Here is a 26,464-nt window from a genome sequence, read left to right as displayed (position 1 = left end):
AAAAAATTAGGAAGTTGTATAATTCTTACAATATACTCGAAATTTTCTATATTTATGAAATAAAAAAAAATTCGCAACATTCAGTAACAAAAATAACATTTCCAATTTTGTATATACATTATTTTAAAATCAAAAATATTTCAACAGATTTCTCTGTTGAAGAAGAGTGTATTCAATAGAGATCATTCCTAAAATATTTGTAAATAATTTTATAAATGTGTAAATAATCTGAGTTGTCCATCTGAAGATAAAAAAACTTAGAGGAACATTTTCAAAGAAAAACATTTAGGAAAGTATCCCATTTACGATTTATCAGAGTTTGTAGCATACAGATGCTTAATTTTAATTATTACTTTATTCTATAATATTTATAATTTTTGTAATTTTTACACGAATTTTTAAACTTCCAGAGTCATCGAAAAGGTTGCAGCGTTTAAAAAAAATCGTATCTTAGAAACTACTAGAGATAATCAAACGAGTATTTTTTTCAAAATTCTCCAACTCAAAAATTTTTTACATACCTTAAAATGTCTCAATATGAGCTCCGTTGGTCGCTCTGCGAACATCCAGCCGACAATCGACTTCTGTCCAAGTCCGCTGGACTATCGCAGCTGTAATTGTGGTCTTGCCACAATTACATTCGTTGTCTTAAATGTTGTCTTAAATTAAAGTGATTCGTTGTCTTAAATGTTGTACATCCCTGATTTTTTCACTGTAGATAATGTTTTTAACGGATCTCCATAGAAAATATTCTAGTGGTGTCGTATCTGGGCTTCTCGCAGGCCGAAGTACAGGACCAACCGATCCAAAGATTAGGGAATATTTCATTGAGAGCGCCGTTGAACGTCTAGATTAAAGTGTGGAGGCGCACCTTCGAGTTGAAAAATTACAGCAACGTTACTTTCTTATTCGATTTGGTCAACTTGCGGAAAAACCTAAAGCTGTATATAGCATTACTGAAGAAACATTCCCTGTGATAGTAGGCTCATGAAAAAAGATTGGGACAAGCACACGATCGGACATCAAACCGCATTACACGTTTATTTTTGGGCAATCTCTGACATACTTAATAATTTAATTGGGTTGCTAAGATCTCCGTATCCTATAATTATGCCAAAATATTTAAGACAACGGATCACCGCCGGTATTGCCACAGTTACGCCTGCGATGATCCAGCGGACATGGGCAGAAATAGATTATCGACTGGATGTTTGCAGAGCAACCAACAGAGCTTACATTGAAACGTTTTACGATGTGTAAAAAAACTTTTTGAGTTGGTGGATTTTTAAAAAAATACTAGTTTGATTATCCGTAGTAGTTTTTGAGGTACGATTTTTTTAAATTGCTGCAATCTTTTTCGATGACCCTTACTGTTAGTCAAGTTACATTATCTATTGTTTCCCCAAATTAGCTTGTACCTTACATTTAAGGGGAAAAAAGTAAATTTATCATTAACGTGTTTATATTTAAGGTATTTTTGTTTGTATCTGATTATTTTTAATTGACAATTTGAATTTTCTTTTTTATTGTGACATAGTAATTGTATTATAAATAATATTTTTATTTTAAAGATATTTTTTTAATGTTACATAACAATAAACTATTATTTTAGATTCAGTGTATATTAATTACGCACATATGCGTACGCTCAAGCACAGGTGATTGTGGAGTGTGATATGATTGCTGTTACATTGTACCTGCCTTATTTCTTTTTTCAAGTATTATGCATATACTAAAAGAGAGTTGTCCTAAATAGTTATTGAACTAAATTCGAAATAGAAAACGTTCAAAAAACCTTTTACAAACACATTTAATGTAATTTCAAACCTTATATGTCCATTTCGATTATTTTTAGAGTTTTATTTTGTTTTTTATTTACTGATAATGAATGTTTAACAATTTAAATGACTACCTTTTTTTGACTTTAATTAAATTTGTATGTTAAAAGTTTTATTTTTTTGAATAATTATTATGCAAGGTAATAAAATTTATATAACGCAGTTGTTCTGTCATTCCTGACAGGATTAGTGTCTAGTACCCGCATTGCGTGAACAAAAATGTGTAAAAATAATAAGCTACGTATGTAGGCTGAATGTTCAAATGAATAGCAAATACTTGATATATAGCCTGTTACGTGTTATGTAATGCTAATAGTGTATTAATGGTTAGACGGAATTAATGGAATAATGATGTATTGTAACGTTAATATCGACTGTAGAGAAATTATAGAATTTACAAAATTTTACAAGTTAAGGAATTACGATGGTTTTAGGAAATATGCGGTTTAATATAATTGTATTTGAAGAGTAAAGTTTACAAAAAAATAACAAAATATAAAGTCCTGTTAGAAGTACTATATAATAATAATAATAGTAACAATAATAAAAAAGAACATCTTCCTACGTAATAAATTGCTGCATTTTATTATCAAAAAGTTTGTATAAAATCTTTTTTATTAATGGATGTAGCCTACACGAATGAATTATGATTATGTTTTCAAGTTTTGCCTCCTTTGGTATCGCACGCGAGTTTCGTACTTTACAGTTACCCTTCTTCGTAACCCGTATATATACAGCGACAGTAAGCGGATCCACCGACAAAGCAGTGTGGAGTGGCTATCCCCTCCATTTACCGTGTTAGTGTGGAAGAGTCCATTTTCAAACCACCCTTACAGACGAAGGGGTGTTGTGTGAAGGAGAACCGAAAAATATTGATTGAACCGTTTTGCTTACATACCAAGAGCTCGCCATTATTTTATATGTTGATATGTTTTTGAAAGTTGCGTTAGTTATGGATTTTATTTCTGTAGATTATTACCGTTACTTTTCTTCTTTTTTTTATAGACTATAATTAATATATATATTCAGAAGTTTATTGATGAACAATCTCCTCTCTCTATGGTTTAAAAATTATTTTTTTCTTTTTATTATTATTAAAAATAATAAATCAAGTAGTATCTGTACTTGTCTACTTTATTAATGCTTCTCCCATAAAAGTTAGCGTAACAAAATACAAACACACGAATTAATGAAACGAAATATTACAGCTCATTTAATAAAAACATCCATCATTGATCGTTTTGTTTTTAAATCGGTTATTTGACTTTTAATATACGCTTTATTTTTGTAGCACACACGATTCTTCCAAAAGAGATGTTTAGAAATTGTATTTCTTCGGAAACCAAATCTTTAATTTTTCATTTCTTTCACCACGCTTAAAATATGATTAGCCTTCAGTATCCTTTGTTTAAGTCTAAAAATATTTAGATCAAATGACGTATCGGTGAACTACTATAGCATTCGGTAATAATTTCTTAATTAACTATACTAATGCATTATGCTAGTTTGTATATCGTACTGCTTATTATTATTATCAAAAACTAGATACTCTCTTATAAAATTTCTTTCTTCATTTTTAGTGGGAGGCATTTTGTATTAAAAATTTATTTTTATCTAAATAAAGGACCTACATATATTTTTTATGCATTAACCTTTTTATTTTTACCAAATACGCCGATTTCGATGCTTTAAAAAAAAATATTTTAAAGTTAGTTTTTGTAGCTTGCGTCTTTCAAATAACTAATCGGTAGTTCTTAAAATAAAATTACACTTTTTATATTTTAATTATTCTATTCTGATAAACTTTTTTTTGGATGACCACCAGATAAGCTTGCTTATGTTTGGGTTGTGCAGATGGAATTTGTAGTGTATTAAATACATACCTGACCTGGATTTGAACCCGGGACTTCCGGATGAAAGGCCGAAACGCTACCACTCCGCCACGAAGATCGATCAATTGAAAATATTTTTATTTTTGTATGTCGTCCATCATTTTTGCTTAATACTGGATATTATAGTATGATGATATATAGCCTGCCGTTTGATATATATTTGAAATAGTTTATGAAGTTCATATACAACAAATGTTTGTGTATACATGTAGGCCAATGATAGAAACTGAAAGATTTAATTCTTACAACAGCATATTATAGAACCTTGGTTCAAAGTCGGTAATAATCTATTATACTTCATTTTAGAAGTTTTTTTTTTAAATTTTATTCCAATACAGGTTTCTTGCCTTTTGTGCTTCAGGGAATATTTTTTATGCAGAATCTATTGAGGTTAACCGTTTTTAAGTAAAAGTAATATCATTTTTTTTTTCTTTAATATAAGGAATAAAAAAACATTTAAATGAAAAAAAAAGTTTTTTCATTTTCTTTTAAAAATTTTATCTGTCTGATGTAGTTGCCAAATTAAGGATTAATATGTTATTCGAAATAATTAATTTTATTTTAACTTCGAATTTAAATAATTGAAATTTCAAAATTTTAAAAATATCACATTCAACCGTCTATACAAGAAGGTGGTTCTCAAAAATTTATTCATTCACTATACGATTATAATCAATCCGTTTTTTTTTTTTTTTTACTCTTCACCGGATGTACCTCGATTTTGATGATTTCTTTTTTTTTTATAGAAAAGTTTTCTATTGTGTTTCCATTGAAAGTTTTTCCTTTAAGTGAGGTAGAGTTTTAAAGATATTTTAAATTGATTAGAAAAATTGTTTTTAATTTTTTGTCACCATTATTGCATTGTACTGGATCCTTATAGCTTGTTGGTATATAACGTAATATCATTATGTTTTTCAAAATACATTCCCATGAAAGTTAAAAAAAAAAATTAGTTGTAAAACTAAATTTTTTTATAAAAGGTAAGTAAATCTTTTGAATTCAATTGAACTGCAGTTTACGTTCGTTTGCACATTTTTAATGCCATTTATTTTTATTCCTTCTCTTATTTGTAGGAAAACGCTTATTTTTTATTTTTTGTGAACGACATTTTTCGTATGAGCAGGGATTTTTTTGTAGACTTTTGAATAAAGCGTAAAATAAAAAAAAAGCTTCATATTATTATTTGTAATTGCGCTCGACACGTATTAAAAAGTATTATTTATAGTCTTTCAATTCTGTAAATTTTGACTCAAATCGACTTCAAATTAAAGGTTGAATATAATTTTCAATATGCACAATTTCTGAAAAAAATATTGAGAACGTATTATTTTTAATATATCTTCCTGTAATTGTGTAAATCATTATAATATTCGTTTTTAAAACTTTTTTTAATTTCTTTTATTAAACTCAATTTTATTTATTTTTCAATAGATAAATTAATTGTACTACAGGAAAATTAACACACATTTTAAGTTAAACGGATGCGAATGAAAACTTTTTTCTGAGATAAATCACATTTATGTATTTAGTAATATTGTTAATCGGTTAAGAACCAAAAAATTAAGTCACCGGAGACTTTACACGGATTTGAGTACGAGATCGTGGATACCGGTGTTCTTTGGTGGTTGGATTTCAATTAACCACACACATCTCAGGAATGATCGAACTGAGACTGTACAAGACTACATTTCATTTACGCTCATACATATCATCCTCTGAAGTATTATATGAAAGGTAATTACCGGAGGCTAAACAGAAAAAAGAAAGAAAGAAGTCACCGGAGACAAACCCAGTGACTCTGTTTTTTTACTATCTTTCGCTTATCCTCCATCGTCTCTTTTGCTGAATTTTACTGTGGTGAAAAAAAAATCTATGATTCCAAAATAGTATCAGAAGTTCAGAATAATAATCATTGTAATTATAAACAATTTATCATATTAATGCTTTTTAATTATAACGCTATATAAAATTCGGATACTTTTATATAGCAGTTTTAATATTGTATGTAATAGTGTTATTTTCGTAATAACGCCTATTAGATTAAAAAAGAATAAGATAATATTGACAAGATGTGACGATTGTTCACGATTTACTTCTCCGGTCGCTGTTACGATGCATTTTGGTATGGCGCAGCCTTAACTTTCGTTTCATAGTTAAGATGCGATTACCCCCACTTCTTGAAGAATCACCCCACTACTACTCGATAAGCTTCAATTCAATGCCAAGGCCTTTTAACTTGTTGGACAGCTGCTGTTATTGCTTCAGTCTATTTCTTTCTTTTTTATTCCCCGTTCGTTTACTATTTAATCATTTATTCTTTTCTTTCTTTTCCATTATCCCTCTTCTTTCCGGGTATGCCTATGTGTGCACGAACGCCCGTGCGTTACTTACGTTTTTTTCCTTATTGAGTGGAAGGGAACTCTAATCCATATTGCATTTTATTATTACTTCTTATCCTGTGCTTACGTGCGTATTTTTTACGTACGCTCATTTGCTTGATTGAAAACATACGGTTACCATAAATATTAATATTTAATTCGGGATGAAGGAAGTTCGATTTGTTACCGCATGACTTTCTCCCGAAAGTTAGGAGAGATAGGAATATTAAATAGAAATAACCAGGTATTATTTTCTCTGTTTTGTGCATTTAAAAATAAAATGCAGTAGCGTACACCAGGCTTCGTCTTCGAATTAACATTACCACGTTCCGATCGATTAGTAAGGATTTTCTTTTTTTACCGACTGTGGATATTGGATAATGTGGTTGACAGATTTATTAAATATATATATATATATATATATGTATATATACATATATATATATATACATACATATATATATATATATATATATATATATATGTGTATGTATATATATTCTTCCTACATGTATATAGCAAGTCCAATGTATCGAGGGTCAATTGCGCAGATTCGCACAGTTTCATGGATACATGTTAAGATTTCTTTGCTAGTAAGGTTTAATAAATTAATTTAAAAAATACTGTTTCACTCTCTCTCTACTATATTTATATATATATATAGATGCTTAATTAGAGATTGACTTTCTTATTTCAGTTAGTATAAATCAAACGATTCATCTCAGTTGGTATCCTGTACCTAACTTTAAGGTATAGGACGAGTTAATCGTAACATTGTTGAGCCATTTTTTCAAAAACGAAAAACCAAAATGTTTAAAAACTCAGTGATATCAGTCAATTAGAATCAAATAAAATACTTCGATGTCATAAATAATATATTTAATTAAATTTAATTTAAAATAATTTTTAATATTTTACACTAGTCGGTTGTAATATCTATTGCAATACTAATAGAAGCTATCTATTGTATTGTATGGGTACGATTCGACATCCGGAAAATTTCGACATATCTTCGCGTTTTACATCCCCCAGACCCCAAAACCACTGTCAGCTCAAAAGTTTTTTATATATATATTTCACTTCTTGTGGGCACGACAACGGCCGTAATTTTGCTCCAATCACTTTCAAATTATTACATAGAATTTAACGACCAAAAATCTCGGTCGAGTTCGTTAACAGACAAAATCGGACCATGGGGGTGGAAATGGGGGGCTTTTACGAAAAAACAAAATATCGCTATAACTTTCTTGTTACGTAAAATATCAAATTCGTTTAAAGTTCCTACTATTCTTTAGACGAGGTTCTAAAACTTATGTAAATAAGGTTTTGTGATATCACCAACCATTGACCCAGGGGGTGGAAAAAATGGGGTTTTGAAGACAAAAAAAAATCATACCTCTCTTAATAGACGCAGTATCAAATCGGTTTAAAGTGGTCATTAGTCCTCTAAACATTACTTAAAAATTTTGTCGGTAACAATTTTTGATATGACGAACCCTTACGGCAAGGGATGACCAAAATGTTGTAATTGTAAGAAGATGAGGCTTGTCGAATGCTGAACATGTGAAGTTTTTCTTAACTTTAAGGTGGAAATATTTTTTATCCGATGATATACTGACTCCGCCTTCCAGCGTGCCGAAAGGGATTTTTTTATATCAGATTTTATCTAGTACTCGAAAAGAAACAATTGTAAAATTTTCGAAAATATAATATTTCCTATAAAAATTGTTTCAAATTTTATTTGCGTTAATTATTTATCGTCACAGATTATTTATTACATTTAATAATTATTTATTTATCACAGAGAACTTTCCCCGTAGTATGGGGAAAGAACATCTGTTTGAAATTTCAAAACATTTTCTGTGAGAGTTGTATAAAATTCTGCTTTCTTTAATTACAATAGCCTGCAAATTAATCAAAACACAGATATTATTTAATAAAAAGTAACTTTAATTAGAATAAAGATCATATCTATACAATCTGTGAATATCTAGTAATTAATATGTCCTTAATTTTTAATCACTTCAAGAACACGATTTGGCATCGATTTAACATGTGTATTACACATTTTTTTGATTTCTTCATCGTAAAATCATACCGATATTATTGCTTTAATGAGGTCAATGTTTGTAGTACAGTTGATTTTTAAGAGTAGTTTTGTAACTTTTGCCCTAAGATTTTCAATTGTTTTTAAGTCTGGGTGGTTGGACTGGTCATTAGAACACTTTTTTGTTTAGCCTCTGGGAATCACCGTCTGGTATTACTTCAGAGGATGATTGAGGATGGTATGTATGGGTATAAGTGAAGTGTAGACTTGTACAGTCTCAGGTCGACCATTTCTGAGATATGTGTGGTTAATTGAAACCAAACCACCAAAGAACACCGGTATCCACTATCTAGTATTTAAGTCGGTATAGAAATAACTGCCTTTACTAGGATTTGAACGTTGGAACGCTGGAACGCTCTACTTTGAAATCATCTGATTTGCGAAGACGCGTTCACCACTAGACCAACCCGGTGGGTATATTTGGGTTTATCCGGATAAACTTAAGCCTATCCTTAAACCATCCTCAAATTTTTAATAAAAATATTAAAACTCAGTCATTCCGATCGGTTCAGCAGTTCTTGGGATTTAAACGAATATTGGTACATACATATACATAGATATTCTGAATTATGTAATTTGAAAACGATATATATATACTAGCGTACCCCGTCGCGACTTCGCCTACAATATAGATGTAGATTCAATCGCAATGCTTTTTTAATAGCAAACTTATTTTTTTATAAATAAAAAATATTTTATCGACAATATTATATTTAGATTTTCATTAAATCCTCATAAAACGGTGAATAAAAATTTTTATGAAAAATACTGAAGGAATATACGATAAACAATGAATTGTTGCCCACAACTTAAATAAAGGAAAACAAAAAAAAGAAAGATAAGAAAATTGAACAATTTTTGTTAGACCAATCCATTTTGTGAATGAATTGAAATAGTTCAATATAAAAGTCCAATAAAGATAAACAAAAAATTTATTACAATCCCAAATCTAGCATCCCCGTCGCGGCTTGGCCCGTGCCTCACTTCGCTCGCCCTTCCCGTTTCCCTTTCCTTCTTCCGTTTCTCTTTCCCTTATTTTCCTTTCTCCTTCCTCTTCACCCATTTTCATTTCCCTCTTCCTCTTTTCCCCTTTTTTCCATTTTCCCCTTCTTCCCTTTTCCGATTTTCCATTTCTCTCTTCTTCCCCGGTTTTCGATGAATTTCGGTATAGGTTCATTTTGCCGCTTAACAGAAATCACGGTAAAATTATTTTTTTATTCCTAATTTAAAAACAAAGCCTTTTCCGGACACATGTTTATTATGAACTTTTTTCATTATTTTAAACAGAGAAATACAGCTATAAAATTTAACGGCATTCTTCTGCACCACTCACACACTCATTCTGTCGCTCTGCGCGCGCACACGAAGTATTAATATTAGTTATTTAACAGATGTAATGAATTACTTCATTTCCATGCTTTACCTACGCTTTTAATCTCAACCAATTTTTTTGCATCTGACATCTTCAATTATTTGCTTTACATTTTGTAATTTTTTAATTCCATTTTAATTTAATTATTTATGTATTTTAAATTTAATTTAATATTATTTTATTTAATTTTAATTAAATTTATTTAATCTCCTTCCTCTTCCCCTATTTCTCTTTCACCCCTTCCTCTCTCCTCTTTTCCCTTTCCATTTTCTTTTCCCCTTTTTTCTTTTTTCCATTTTCCCTTTTTCGATTTTTCCCTTTCTCTCTTCTTCCCCGCGCGTAAATCGGTCCAGTAGTTTTTTAGTCTATATCGGAAACACTGCAATGGAATCGTAAAATATTTAGTATAACGTATGTTGCTTTTACGTTAACAGATAGCGCTGTTAACACGAAATTTAGTTTTTTATCGATTTGAACACCTTAAAATCAAAATTTCGCAAAATCCTTTCTTAGTGCAAGCCTACTTAAAGATACGAAGGTACCCTGAAAATTTCAGGCCTCTACCTGAAATAATTTTGGTTGTACGTTGATTATGAGTCAGTGAATCAGTCAGGACATTCTCTTTTATATAAGATATATATATATATTTATGTATGTACATATGGTTTACAAATTACATGTATATTATAATATCGTATTTATTCGCATAAGCCCTGCAGCATTTTTCATAATTTCCTATTTAAAATTTCGTCGTGCAGGTCTTTTTGGAATCATTATAATAATTTAATGGTTATTTCTGTATGAACGGTGTATTATATTTGTTTATTATTTTACAAGCCGGTGTAGTATACGACTGTGGAAAGTTTGAAACTACGGAAGGTTTTACAAAAACAGGTACAACATAGAAATAAAGATGAATTTTATTATAATACCTGCCTGTGCCATTAAAGGGAGAGTACAAGGATTAATACTGTTATGTCTCTATTATTAGTTCTTTATTCTATAACAAAATACCTGGAATGAAACAAGTTTCTAGAAATAAAGTACATTTCAGGTTTTATAGTTTTGTTCATTTCAAGTGAACTTCCTTCACGCTTTTCATTTACCTTTCAGTACTCGATTGATTTCAAACTTATAAACAAGTCACATTCCTTCTTTTTTTTTGTAAGTGTACATTTTTATTAAAAGTTATGTTTTAAAAAAAAACTTCGTTGATTTACCGTCGACAAAAAAAAAGTTGTCAGAAGCTGAAATTATCGGTAACCGAACTGCCGGTAAAAAATATAACATTGATGAGTCGTGTATTTGAGATTTGCGAAAGAAAAAGAGTTTATTGCTTGGCGGTTCTTCAAAAAGACGACCGGTAATATTGAGAGTTTTACAAATAGCAAAGTTTGATTTTAAAAATTTATTTATAGATCTGGTTTGATTTTAAGAAGATGGACTACTGTTTATTGAATTTCAGCGATTTGTTATTGTTTGCGTAAAAAAAATCAATTTCAAACTACCACAAATAGGTAACATACCGATCAAAGGCCTGTATACTTTGAAATTGTACAGAATTCAACCGTAAGTTTGATTGGGAAAAGAAGTGTTCTTGTTCGAACTGGTGGTTGTGAAAAACTAGGATGTATAGTCATGCTTGCCATTTTAGCAGAAGGCTTCCTTTCTTCTGCTTTTTTAACGAAAGATTTTGCTCAAAGGGGATAATGATTCGATGTAATGTATATGGATGGATGGTTACTAATTTAGCGGATGAATGGTTAAAACGGTGTGGTTTCGTAAATCCAAAGGCTTGCGATAGGTAAAATCTTTGTTTATCCTTGATAGCTTTCGGAGACATTTAACTCGAAAATGTAAAAAATTCATTGTCAAAAAATAATCATGATTAGTAATTATTCCAGGAGTATTACCTTCTCACCTTCAACCTTTAGATATATGTATTAATCCTTTTAAAGACAGATTGAAAGAATTTTATTCTTTTTAGACGGCAAACAATGATTATTCATTTGCACTCGCTGGGCGAATTAGAAGACCATCTCTCCGTGGTCTGTAAATGGATATTGACTGCATGGGAAAATATATCTTCACAGCTAATGATTAAAAAGTGTTGATTTTAAATAATATGGACGAGAAGGATGATGTAGTTTGGGAAAACGAAGATGCGGAAAACTCATTTTGGATCTGAAAACGGCTACGAAAATGAAGAAGAAGGTGACTGAAGAACTGGAAGGTTTAGCAGTTGTAAATAGTTGTTTGTCCAGTTATAACAACATTAATAAATAAATCTGTGAAACTGAGTGTCGTTTATTTTATACTAATACCAAATTTTACATTTATTGAGGTATATAGGTGTAAATGAGTATATGTTATAAAGTTTATTTTTTCTTTCTCATAAATCTTAAAATTAGCCTGCGTGTCTTACGCGGTGGTGAGGCTTATTGGATTAATGCGGTATACTATTATAATATATATACATATAATTAAGTGAGTGTGTGTGTGTGTGTGTGTGTGTGTGTGTGTGTGTTCGCGCGCGTGTGTTATAAAAAATAAATGTTTGAAAAATTTAACAGGCTCCAAAATAAATAAAAATCATTGAACTGAAGGAGAAAAGACAATTTTTCCGCTATGCCCTTAATACGATCTTTGAAATTTATTTTTTGAAGTTGGCGCCAAATTTTAAATTAATTAAGGAAGAAATTAATAATAGAACATTAATTAAATTCGAGTAATTATGATATATATATATATATATTATAATTACTTAATTTATTTTTACATATATATCATAATTAGAAGAAATCAACTTGAGAATCTGACTGTAGGATTCTGTAAACATTTCCTTTGAAAGCCAATTCCTTAAACTTCGTCGTCTGCGTGCATAATTGTCGAGTCATTTGGAAGTGTTATTGCTCATAATTCGTTTAAACTTCGTCACCAAGTTCAAAAAATAAGTTTTAAAGAGGTAAAAATTATTTTTCATTTTCAGTGTAATATTAAAAAAAAAATTTAATTTTTTTATGCAACAGTCGTAGGGGAAATGTGCTTACAAAAGAGACTATTCGTTAAAGCAAATACGATTCTGAAAGTCGTCTGAGTAATAACAACTGCCTAGATCGGAATTTTTCACTCTACACTTTTTTATTTAATTCTATAATAATGTGGAGATCATTGTGGGATCATCCTACATTCTTAAAAAAAAAAAAAAAACGTTTATCTAAATTGGTGTACTTTGTGAAAAGTCACGCCTGGACAAACAATATAATAACGGATCGAATTGAGGACTTAATCCTGTTCGAAGTCGGATAAAAATAAATATGGATAAGATATTAATATATAAACACGCTTTGTTTTAAGATAAAACAAAAAATCGGCAAAGGCAAACTTCTCGGCGTATAATCCCTGACCCTCTTCCTCTATCTTCCCACTCCTTTGAGATCCCGGACTTCAAATATAACATCAGTGCCGTTGTATAGAAGCCACCATAACAAATTTAAAAAATTTTTTAATCGAGCCAACTCCGAGTTATTAAACGATGCAGACATCTACCTACGAATGAAAAAATTACCGCCCCATTATCATTATTTTGATTTTTTTCGATGTTTCATGATTCCCTGAATAAAAACTCGTTTCCAAAAACATTCACTTAAATTTAACAAAATTATATTAAAGATTACACTAAATTTACAAAATATAACTTTAAAGCTTTTGAGGTTGCTGAGGAAAAGACATCGGAAAAAGAAACTCAAAGTTGAATTTGTGTTGTTTAGATGAAATAGAGAACTCTATTAAAAGAGTCCACCTTCATAAATTAAACTAATGCCTGTCAAATACGAAGGTAACTTTACTTATACAAGACTGTCAGTTTAGTTATTCTACACGATTCTTAATGCCGGGTAGTTAAAAAAAATGATGAAAAGCTGCACGTTACGGAAATAAAAACGATAAGGTGGGGGGAAAGAAGTGACGAACCGGGTTAGGGTGAGGATTGAATATTTAGAAGTACATCCTGGATAATACCTGACGTCGACAAAATGCGTGATAATCGATTTGTAGTCGGTTTATGTACGAACCGCTGCGCCGGTCTCCATGGCGCGAGTGGTAGCATCTCTCCCTCCCATCCGGAGGTCCTGGGTTCGAATCCAGGTCAGGCGTGGCATTTTCACACGCTAAAGAAAAAAGAAAAAAATGTGCTGCCGTAGTGATGACCATATGATCGAGCAAATATTGAATACGGACGTAGAACTGTGATAACTTTGAGTGGCACTGGGTACAGCTCGATTGAGAATGTTTTAATAACAATTTTGATCTCCGTGAGGCAATACCGGTCTAAAAAATCCTGCTATTATACAAGAATTTTCTGTGCTCTCTCTTATTTGATTTAAGAAAATATCTTTTCAGATATAGAAATAGATTGATGTATTATATCCATGTTGTTTGCGTGCGTACATTTAAAAACTTGATTGTATTGAAAACATGTTTTTCAAATAATGTATTTATAATTTTAGGAGGTTTATAAAAATCGGGGTAAAAGATTCTAACCAAGAAGTATGGATGTTGCCTCCGACATGTTTCAAAAATACTATTAAGTCGAAGTTTGCATCAGGATCAATATTATTCAACTGATATATGATTATGAAATTGATTTGAGGTAACCATTAAATTTATTTCAGTTATCCGTATCTATAATTATATGTATAAATGTATATATCGCTCATTTTTTTCCTACTTCCTTATTCCAATAAAGAAACTACTAATTCAAATTATAAAGAAAAATTTAACCCGATTAGTTAAAGATAACCGTTACAACAGTCGTAAATTTATATTAAAAGCAGAATTATAAAATTAAAAATAATTGTAGATGATATAAAAAGCTGATGTGGACACCACACGTCTTCCTTGTACGCCTATTAAATTAAGTAATATCGTTGTAAAGCTCTCAATGAGAGCTTATTACTGCAGTTAAGAAAAAGTCAAAAATCCATTTTATTTGGATTTTGGGCACTTTTGGTTCAGTCAATTTCAATCAAAATGGGAGGTGCATAACTAGATGTTGCAACAGTCCTAAATCTAAACTTTCAACATCGTTTTTGAGTTACGCGAGATACATACGTAGATCAGATATCACGCCGAAATTAGTCAAAATTGATTCAAGGATGGTCAAAATGAATATTTCCGTTGAAATCTGAAATTTTTGGCGTTCACAATACTTCGTACAAGGAAGTAAAAATGATTAAAATATTGCTTTTATCCCAAAATATATTTACGAGTGAAATTTTATTAGAAAATGAAACCTGCATTCTAGGTTACGTTAATTTGTTTTATTATCTGACATAATAAAATATAATGCAATATTTTGATACGGTGATGGTGTGGCGCATCGATCACGCTAAAATTCTCGATTTCTTTTGATTTCATCTCGTACTTGAAGTCTTTCGTAGAAAATGAAACAATTTCTCTTATAATGTTTACAAATTATTTTACTTTAATCTATCGTTAAACTTCAGCTGTACTGAGCGGTTAATTTAATATTTGGCTTTGTTGATTTATGTATATTTTCTATTTTAGTTTAATTCCAAGTTAATTTGCGAAGATAACTTATGAATTGCAGTTTTAAATTTTTTTCTGTATAACCGATTTTATAAGTGATAAATTATTTATGCTGAAACAAGTTGCAAGTCTGTATACATTTCGAGTTTGCCCATTATAACCGATCTTGAAACGTTCCGGTTAATTTGAACTGCAGTGCCCGAATTATACCGGTAACGAGATTGTTCAAATTAGTTAAATTGAATTCAGATTAAGTTATTAGTTTTAAGTTGATTTAGACTTTTAGTTGATCTTTTAAGATGTTTCATATCATCTCCGAACAGCTTCATTTTAATTGATCAACCACGATTTCAAAGTTTGGATTAAATCAGTTTTTCGAAGCGCCTTGTTGCGGTCAAGTAGTTAATTGATCATACAGTGTTACAGAAGAAAAATTATTAATAATAATAAAATAATTGTACATAAATTTGATTACTGTCAGTATAATATGAATACTTGTAATTTTACTGTGATAACTTTTGTTTATTAGTATCTAAATTTGATCGTAATCTTAAGTTTATTCCCGTACAAATAATTTTGTTAAGAAGGTTAGGAGGCTCTTTTACAAGTGTAAGATTCTTAGTCATGTTTTGTCTTATACCCAGTTTAAAGTGGTTTATTGTGCATTTGTTCAGACATTACTGTAATATGGTATTTTGGTTTGTGGAATACGTTTCTTTGACTATGTACTCCAGCCTCTATTAATTCGTTAAAAATTTGTCTGGTTAAACCGTATATTTTTCCTAGTAATTTGCTTTATTATTTATTTATAAAAATCAGCATTTAAATTCTGTTATAATATTCCTAAATAACTAAACATTCTTTGAGTAATATTTGTATACCTCTTGCTAATAGAGTTCTCTGTAGACGTTTATATAATCCAGCTAGTCGATTACTGTTAATGCTTGATATTGATTTGGGTAATTTTGTTTTTATTCACTCGTTGAAAAGATATTTGAAGGATTTTTTTAAATGATGACTATGAATTCAATAGTGTATATTAATTCAGTATTGTTTTTTTTTTTATTACTCAAGTAATGTTTTTATAAAGATATATTGTATCGTTTACTATATGATATGTGTTGTATATGATGATATGTTACATTGTGTTTGTATTTAATTTATAGTATATTTTGGTTTGCAAATAAATTGTTTAATTTTTAAACAATTAAGTAATACTTAAATAATATTGTTCTATACGTAAATTATGATTTTGATCAAGATTTGTTTTTTGATTACCCAATGTTTATTATTACTGTTGCTCTGGGCTCAAGTATATACTTTTGAGATCAGGCTTTATGTACATTAGAAGTTGTTTATTTTTCTATATTTTTAACTTTTATGGCATGTGTATTATAGTGTTGTATAATGTTGTATTTATTGAAGTGAATTTAAATAAATATTAAAAAAATTCGTGACTATGTAGATGAATCTATTCACATTATATATGAGTATTTAGACAACTTTATATGTATTGATTTATTACAGTATATTTGTTACGTATATATTGCGCTAGACTAGAAAAGTTTATAATTTAGATCATTGGTTCTCAAACTTTTTCGAACTTATCATCTGTTTAAAATAATAATTGCATCTACTGTTTTTAAGATACGCTCTTAAAAACTGCAATTGCAGTTATTTTTGTTTTTAAACAAGGCATATCCTATTTATGAGTTGAAACTTGCATTTTACTTTACATTTTAGTTCGAAATATCAGGAAAATATAATTTTGCCCTTTTTTTTTTAATCAGCCATCTCCTTAGACCGCCTGAACGCCCCCAACCTTCTCTGGGCCTTCTACCGCCCCCTCTGAAGGCCTTCAGTGTCCACAAGGGGGCGTTAACGCCCACTTTAAGAACGAATGATGTATATAATAACGTGAAATAATATTTACGCGTGACAAATAATATGTATAATTATATTTCGATTGTGCGTATGCACTATTGTCTAATTTGTAATTCCGTTTATAACGACAGGGAGCGCTACGTTACGGCCAAGCCCGAGGCCGCACGAACGCTATTGACATGCCTCGGCTTGCATCGGCGAACCAAGCGAGGCGGCATTCACCCGACTCCTTCTGGAAACGTTGGTATGCTCATTCGGCTCAGCAGCAGGACGTTATTGCTTTGATCTGCGCGTACGCCTTCAGTGAACAGATTTATTTCTGTTTCTATTATTTATTTTTGACCTGTTATTGTTATTATTCACTTATTTGCTGTAAGTTATTTATTAAGCAATTAATACGTTATAAGTGTAACTTTTGTTAAAATAACAAACTATTGACACTTTTTTATATCCAATATTGAAATTGTTTGTAGATTATGTTTTTAACATAAACCTTGCGTTACTATAATTTACTATTACATTCGATTGAAATTTAAATATATCACAATACTGAAATTAATATGATAATGATCCTTTAGGTTGCTATACCTCCAGTGAGTAGGCAGTCATGTTATCTATTGCAAATATCAAAATTTAAAAGCCCTTTTATTCCCAAATATCCTTTCTTATGTAAACCATATGTCTATAAAGAGATGGATTAATTTGTTTTACAGTATTTCTTACGATGTGGTTCATGTTAAGAATTTTATGTAATAAATACACCGATAAAAGTTATCTTCTCTGAGAATAGTGATGCTTGTTATTTAGCCAGTAAATTAGCAAACTGAGTAAAGGCGTTGCTTGTAGAATCGGATATCGCTTATATTTCAGCGGGCTTAGCGTGCTGATATAAAACACTACATTTGGCCTTGAAGGCAACGGAAAATGATCTTCTTACTTTACTTAGTAAGCGAGGCACAGTATGTTAATTACTCTTTGGAACGAATACCCCTTTTGAAAGCAACTTATAATTCCTGCCAGGTTACCTACTCAACCTTTCTCTTTTTCTGTTTAGCCTCCGAAACTACGTTGAAATGTCAAGTTACTAATGGTTACTCTTATGGCACCTTACAATATTTTATCGTACAATAATCAATTTGTTTATTACCTTATAAAATATTTAACAATATACATAACCTGTTTTCATTTTAAATAATACTTTTATACCTAACTGTAAATCGTGTCATTATTGAGTCGTAATCGCTGAGATGTTTTCCTATCAGCGTTTTTATGTGGTTTTAAAGTGCGTATTTGTTTGCTGTCTTTAGAAGATAAGATTGTAATTGGAGTTTTTATTTCACCAAATAGGTTTTTTTTTCAAATAAAGCGGTAACCATAACCGTTACTAAAATATATTGTAATATTTATACAAAAAAATTATATATACTGTTTACTGTAATATCTTTGCGTAACTATAATTCACATTAAATAATCTCTCTCTCTCTCTCTCTCTCTCTCTCTCTCTCTCTCTCTCTCTCTCTCTCTCTCTCTCTCTCTCTCTCTCTCTCTCTCTCTCTCACACACACACACACACACACGCGCGCGCGCGCGCGCGCGCACACACACACACACATTGTTTATTGAGTTGTATGTACTGTAGAAACTGATCATTTTAACCGCTGTTGGAAATAATGAAAATTTATATTATTGTCAGAAGCATCTTTTTACAATTGTTACAGGTATTGCTGGTTTTCTTGTTGGGTTTTCGATCCAAACTTTAAATAATATTAATATTGAATAATTTGTTCATTATAACGTACAAAAGAAAAAAATTGTTAATTAAAATGTGAGATTTCTTAAATTTTCGGCCGGGACCAAAATGGGCTTTCACGAACTGCGCACTCGCTTAATTTTTGTGTTTTTCTTTTTTTAGTTCCGGCTGGATGAACCTGTATAGAACAACACGTATAGCGCACCAAGCTTACCACTAGTCGTTAACCCGTTATTACCTGAAGAAGATTATTTATAATTCGAAGAATATTATTTTTATAAAGGAAATCCCTGCCCTGTAGTATTTATAATTCCAATAAGATTTTTCGTCAATTTGTTGTGTTGTAAGGTGTTGTGTAAAAATTAATTAGTATTATGAAGCCGGTTTTTGAAAAAGGTGAAAGAGGCAAACGACTATTGATTTTGGACGATGGCAAATTTACTTTTAGGAAAGTATTGAAAAATAATGAAACGTTTTGGCGGTGTCCGATTAAAACATGTAAAGCTAAAGTGTGGACAGCGGGGCCGGAAAAGATAGTATCAAGGAGTGAATTACAACACAATCACCCAAAAAACAACAGATTATTAAACAGACAAAAAGGTAAGTGTAGATTTTTATTTATTATTAAAGTTTATTTAATTTATAAATTTTTGGGTCAATATTGTGCTAAATCTTAGAAACAGGTTTGACTACTTTGCAAAATATTCGGTCGCCGTCCAGAAATTTTTCTATAGTCTGTAAAAAATTGAACGGTTTAGATTTTATTTTATTATTACCCCACGATATGTAATTTATGTTTTCGTGTTTCAAGATCTCTTTTCATTTCGGTAAGATGTTCATCCACTTGAACGTATTCTGTGTATATCAGTCTGTATCGTTATTTTTCAGTTTTTTTTATACTTGTTTTTTGACATCGCAGCGACTAGTATTCTCGCTATCATCGTTTTCGTGATCCTTTTTTTAAGTTAATTGAACAAGTGTTTCGTAGGTCTTTCACGTCATTTTGATTGCTGTTTCGCAAATTTTATGCAATTAGTTGAACATTGAACATTTTTGATATTTGTCCCTTTTTTATGAAAGATTCTATTAAACTATCTTTACCGGTGAAGTTCGGTTTGTTTTAAAAGAACACTGGATAATTTTTGCATTTGAGCGTTGATAAGTATTATGTTAGCTCCTTCACGTCGCATTAAGAACTTAAGAATAAATCTATTTTGTGAATTTTTTCGCTTCTTCTTTTTTTAAATGTCACAGCACTTGATATAAACCCGGTTCTGAAATTAATTTAGGTGATTTTTGGTTACTAGTTTGTTTAATTCATGTAGGGTATGCTTATTTACAAGACCCTCTAAATTTTTCCATTTCATCTTATTTTTTTTATCTACTTGTTCGTATATCCCATTATACGCTTCTTTGTAGTAGAATACTTTACGACCTTTCCTTTAAACTAAAATTCTTTTTCACCTTTTTCATTTTATAATATAAATATTCTGTATTCGAATGTAATGTCGTCTTGTCCATTAAACTAATGATTTTGTTTTCTTAAAGCCAAATTTGTTCTATGATAACCACTTCTTATTAAATACATTTAACAGGTGGAAGTAATTAAAAACATTTTATAAATATTTATTGTTTTTATTAGAGATAATAATTTTATGAAATTATTTTTGTAATGTAATTTTTTTAATTTTTTGTGATTATCTTTCTTTTCAGTAAGCAGTATTGCGAAGAAGAAAGAGATTGAAGATTTAATGGAGAAACCATCAAATATAATCGGCGCAGTTTTAAAGGAAAATATCACGATTACGGATACATTAACCACAAAGGATGTTAACTACTTACGGAACAATATATACCACGAAAGGAAGAAGAATCAGCCGCCTTTGCTAAAAAGAGCCGATGAAACAATAGGTATTTTGCTAAATTCGCAATTTAAAATCCTTCGGGATGAAAATTTCTTGCCTTATTAGCTCCGATAAAAATGTTTTAAAATAACAATTTTCAGGCTTTTTATAATTCTGGAAAAATTTTTTTAGATGGTACGTTTGATAACTTTACAATTTTTCACACAGTTATTTACTTTGTATATAATAAATAGCTAATGGGCGTTACAAGGTCTGTAAATAAAGTAATGAGACTAGTATTTTTGACAGCCAAGGTGGTAACTCTGTAAAGTTACTACTAAACATGGTTATACGATCAGCTGATTTATATTACTATTAATATTTTTAGTCTATTGTTGCCATGCGAGACGTAAACAAAGTTTTTGTGAAAAGAGTTTTTGTTGTGCGTTACAAAGTGAGCTATACTAATTATAAGCAACGTTGTGCAATCAAGTTTTGTGTTAAACTCGGCTATTGAAACTTTTTCAAAATTGAAAAGGGCGTATGGAGATGACGCTCTGTCACAAGCCCAAGTTTTTAGGGTGTTAAAAGCATTTTCAGATGGGCGGGAATCAGTTGCGGACGATCCACGTTCTGGAAGGCCGTTAACGTCAAAAAGTGACGACAATGTTGAGCGAATCACAGACTTGATGCGGTACGACCGACGATTAACTGTCAGAATGATTGCAGAACAATTGAAATTGAACCATACCACGTTCATCAAATTTTGACAAACGAATTGAACATGAAAAAGGTTTGTGCAAAATTTGTCCCAAAAAACCTCACTGTTGAATAGAAAAACAACAGGTTGGAAGTGTGCCGCCATCTAGGGTGAGTTGAAACTGATTCTGATTTTCTAAAAAAATGTTATTACTGGTGTTGAATCTTGGATATATTTGAATACGACCCAGAGACAAAACCCCAGAGCAAGGAGTGGCACACTCACCACGTCCCAAAAAAGCAAAACTGAGTAAATCAAAACCTTGCTAATCTGTCTCTTCGATAGTAAAAGCATTGTCCATAAGCAGTTTTTGCGTACACGACAGACTTAAAATCAATATATTTACCGAGAGATTCTTGAAATATTGCGGAAAAGGGTTGCCTGCGTGAGACCAGCCATCGAAGACATCTGGATGTTGTATCATGACAATGCACCTTGCTACATTGCACTCTCAATTAATGAATTTTTGGCAAAGAAAAACATTCCTGTAGTTCCTCAACCACCTTATTCATCTGACTTGAGTCCCTGCGACTTTTCTCTGCTCCCGACTTTAAAAAAACACCTTTAAGGACACCAATTTGGAACAGTAGAAAACATAAAATAATGTAACCGACCATCTGAAGGATATTCCGGTTTTTTGAGTTCCAACACTGCTATGAAGAGTGGGAAAATCGTTTGAAGCGTTGCGTGGCTTCCCAAGGGAACTATTTCGAAGGTGATACGAGTCCATGTATATAATTGGATTGTAAATAAAAGAGTTTTCTGAATCAGTCTCATTACTTTACTTACAGACCTCGTTTGTGTCCTTTGCTTTTTGCATCTTGTGAGGCAGATTTGAAAAATCTACATAGATGTTTTCAACTATTAAAAAAACAATGTTTAAATTTAAATGTTGAGTTAAATCCTTAATATGTAGTAGTTTTATCGAAAAGAATATTCACAACTCCTTACCTTAATTTTAGTTTGAGGTACAAATAGTAGGTAATCGTTTTCGTCTTAGCCAGAGTTGGTATAGAAAAATTAAGGAGTTAGGTTTATTAACAGATTACAAAAATGCTGAATATGAATTTGGGTCGATTTATGTATTTAATTTATCATTTTTTGAACCTTTTGAATTATCCGATTGTTTTATTTTCGAATTAGTAAGTAAGCAGTTACAAAACAAAAGGTTGAAACGATATTCAGATTATTAGATCGATAAGGCAGTAGAAAATGCAGCGTTTCCACCAGCGATACGGGCCAGTTTCACAGTTATAACGAACTACTGCGAGTCGTTTCACTCGCGATCTAATGAAAGTTTTTGCAATGCCCATGTTCAAATAATTATGTAAATATTCTTTTAGAATTTCAACAGATATTCATATCAAATTGAAAAGCGTAAACTAATCTGTTAGAATTAAGGATCTTATAATCGATCAGACGAAAAAATGACTTTAAAAAACAAAGTAAGTAAACAGCGTGAAGCGGTCAGACTTCAGAATGTGAAATTATGTAGTATTTTAGTAAGCAATAATTTAAAGATATATCTTAGATTTTATAAATAAAATTATATTATTTGTATTTTTATTATTTAATATTATACAAATTAGCGTTCATTTTTTAGTTACTGTTTTCGTATTATTACAAATTCCCTACTCAAATATTTATTTATTTATTTAACCCAGTTAAACAGTGCGCAGTCCATCTGTTATAAAATGTCCTAATCTAGGAAGCAGTGCACTGTTCGTGAAATGAATTACACCCACATACTTGGGGCAGCCTACTCGTATAGGCAAAGATATGTGTGTGTGTGTGTGTGTATGGCCGCGCATACATTCTTTTTTTTTTGTCTTCAGTCATTTGACTGGTTTGATACAGGTCTCCAAGATTCCCTATCTAGTGCTAGTCATTTCATTTCAGTATACCCTCTACATCCTATATCCCTAACAATTTGTTTTACATATTCCAAACGTGGCCTGCCTACACAATTTTTTCCTTCTACCTGTCCTTCCAATATTAAAGCGACTATTCCAGGATGCCTTAGTATGTGGCCTATAAGTCTGTCTCTTCTTTTAACTACATTTTTCCAAATGCTTCTTTCTTCATCTATTTGCCGTAATACCTCTTCATTTGTCACTTTATCCACCCATCTGATTTTTAACATTCTCCTATAGCACCGCATTTCAAAAGCTTCTAATCTTTTCTTCTCAGATACTCCGATTGTCCAAGTTTCGCTTCCATATAAAGCGACACTCCAAACATATACTTTCAAAAATCTTTTCCTGACGTTTAAACTAATTTTTGATGTAAACAAATTATATTTCTTACTGAAGGCTCGTTTCGCTTGTGCTATTCGGCATTTTATATCGCTCCTGCTTCGTCCATCTTTAGTAATTCTACTTCCCAAATAACAAATTTCTTCTACCTCCATAATCTTTTCTCCTCCTATTTTCACATTCAGCGGTCCATCTTTGTTATTTCTACTACATTTCATTACTTTTGTTTTGTTCTTGTTTATTTTCTTGCGTAGGACTTCATCTATGCCGTTCATTGTTTCTTCTAAATCCTTTTTACTCTCGGCTAGAATTACTATATCATCAGCAAATCGTAGCATCTTTATCATTTCACCTTGTACTGTTACTCCGAATCTAAATTGTTCTTTAACATCATTAACTGCTAGTTCCATGTAAAGATTAAAAAGTAACGGAGATAGGGAACATCCTTGTCGGACTCCCTTTCTTATTACGGCTTCTTTCTTATGTTCTTCAATTATTACTGCTGCTGTTTGGTTCCTGTACATGTTAGCAATTGTTCTTCTATCTCTGTATTTGAACCCTAATTTTTTTTTAAATGTTGAACATTTTATTCCAGTCTACGTTATCGAATGCCTTTTCTAGGTCTATAAACGCCAAGTATATTGGTTTGTTTTTCTTTAATCTTCCTTCTACTATTAATCTGAGGCCTAAAATTGCTTCTCTTGTCCCTATACTTTTCCTGAAACCAAATTGGTCTTCTCCTAACACTTCTTCCACTCTCCTCTCAATTCTTCTGTATAGAATTCTAGTTAAGATTTTTGATGCATGACTAGTTAAACTAATTGTTCTGTATTCTTCACATTTATCTGCCCCTGCTTTCTTTGGTATCATGACTATAACACTTTTTTTGAAGTCTGACGGAAATTACCCTTTTTCATAAATATTACACACCAGTTTGTATAATCTATCAATCGGTTCCTCACCTGCACTGCGAAGTAATTCTAGAGGTATCCCGTCTATTCCAGTAGCCTTTCTGCCATTTAAATCTTTTAATGCTCTCTTAAATTCAGATCTCAGTATTGTTTCTCCCATTTCATCCTCCTCAACTTCCTCTTCTTCCTCTATAACACCATTTTCTAATTCATTTCCTCCTAATAACTCTTCAATATATTCCACCCATCTATCGACTTTACCTTTCGTATTATATATTGGTGTACCATCTTTGTTTAACACATTATTAGATTTTAATTTATGTACCCCAAAGTTTTCCTTAACTTTCCTGTATGCTCCGTCTATTTTACCAATGTTCATTTCTCTTTCCACTTCTGAACACTTTTCTATAATCCACTCTTCTTTCGCCAGTTTGCACTTCCTGTTTATAGCATTTCTTAATTGCCGATAGTTCCTTTTACTTTCTTCATCACTAGCATTCTTATATTTTCTACGTTCATCCATCAGCTGCAATATATCGTCTGAAACTGAAGGTTTTCTACCGGTTCTCTTTATTCCGCCTAAGTTTGCTTCTGCTGATTTAAGAATTTCCTTTTTAACATTCTCCCATTCTTCTTCTACATTTTCTACCTTATCTTTTTTACTCAGACCTCTTGCGATGTCCTCCACAAAAATCTTCTTTACCTCCTCTTCCTCAAGCTTCTCTAAATTCCACCGATTCATCTGACACCTTTTCTTCAGGTTTTTAAACCCCAATCTACATTTCATTATCACCAAATTATGGCCGCTATCAATGTCTGCTCCAGGGTAAGTTTTGCAGTCAACGAGTTGATTTCTAAATCTTTGCTTAACCATGATATAATCTATTTGATACCTTGCAGTACCGCCTGGCTTTTTCCAAGTGTATATTCTTCTATTATGATTTTTAAATTGGGTGTTGGCAATTACTAAATTATACTTCGTGCAAAACTCTATAAGTCGGTCCCCTCTTTCATTCCTTTTGCCCAGCCAGTATTCACCCACTATATTTCCTTCCTTGCCTTTTCCAGTGCATGCATTCTAACAATACAATTTATACAGATTAGAAAAATTGAAATAACTACTACTATTGCGTGGCCATTTTTTTTTTTTAGGGGTGATAATAGCAATGAACTTTGTCTTGAGATTTATTTATACGGCATTGGACCTCGGCAAACTTCATGTACTGGCCTAATCTATGGTTTATTCTTTCTTTTCGCTTCCGAATGTTTCTTACGTTTACCTCTCTCCCGTTGGTTAGCATCATCGCCAAATAACTGTCGTGGTAGTTATACTACGTTGTTACTGGGCACCGTTTCAAATTCAATCGAGCATTAATTACGTTTACGTACATTGAAGTATCTTCATGAACAGTTGTCCTTTAAACACTGAAATTTTATTAACGATATCGGTCGCTTTGGTCTGAATTAATTTTGACTTGAGGAAAATAACCTTAAACGTTGTGTCGTTATCCTTCGGTTTCTTTATTATATTATCTACTAGTAGACCCGGCAATGCTTCGCTATTGCTAGCTTTGAGTGTATATATATATATATAATATATATATATATATATTTTAAATGAACAGAATTGAATGTTTGATAAAACATTAAAAAAATGAACATTACGGAACATCACAAAATTTAATCTTTCACTTTATCTCTTTTTCCCTTTGTCCCTATTTCCCGTTTCCCCTTTTACCTATTTCCCTTCTTCACTTTTCCCCTATTTACCTTTTTCCCTTTTCTGATTTTTCCCTTTTTCCGGTATGTAAATCGGTCCAGCACTTTTTAGTTTATAGCAGACATATATACTAACATTACCTTTTATATATATAGAAGAAGAAAGTCTGTTTGTATATTTGTTTGTTTCGTAAATATTTCGAC

General features: G+C 31.2%; 1 protein-coding gene across 7 annotated transcripts in view; it reads left to right on the top strand.

Annotated features, from left to right (window-relative positions):
• Positions 1 to 26,464, top strand: part of LOC142320562 (uncharacterized) — a 249,684-nt gene that overhangs the window by 41,497 nt on the left and 181,723 nt on the right. For 6 of the 7 annotated variants that reach the window (XR_012755431.1, XR_012755432.1, XR_012755433.1 and 3 more), the window contains exons 2-3: positions 18,934 to 19,371; positions 20,485 to 20,682. Coding sequence is in view for 3 of the 7 variants with exons in the window: in XM_075358486.1 (XP_075214601.1) it covers positions 19,146 to 19,371; positions 20,485 to 20,682 (424 nt within the window). In the remaining 4 variants the exon portion in view is untranslated. Of the gene's footprint in view, positions 1 to 14,095; positions 14,239 to 18,933; positions 19,372 to 20,484; positions 20,683 to 26,464 lie in introns of all 7 variants that reach the window. The other variant, XM_075358485.1, reaches the window with a different exon arrangement.

The sequence above is a fragment of the Lycorma delicatula genome, chromosome 2 (genome assembly GCF_047948215.1).
Source record: "Lycorma delicatula isolate Av1 chromosome 2, ASM4794821v1, whole genome shotgun sequence".
NCBI lineage: Eukaryota > Metazoa > Arthropoda > Insecta > Hemiptera > Fulgoridae > Lycorma > Lycorma delicatula.
This window is presented reverse-complemented; position numbering and strand designations above follow the sequence as displayed.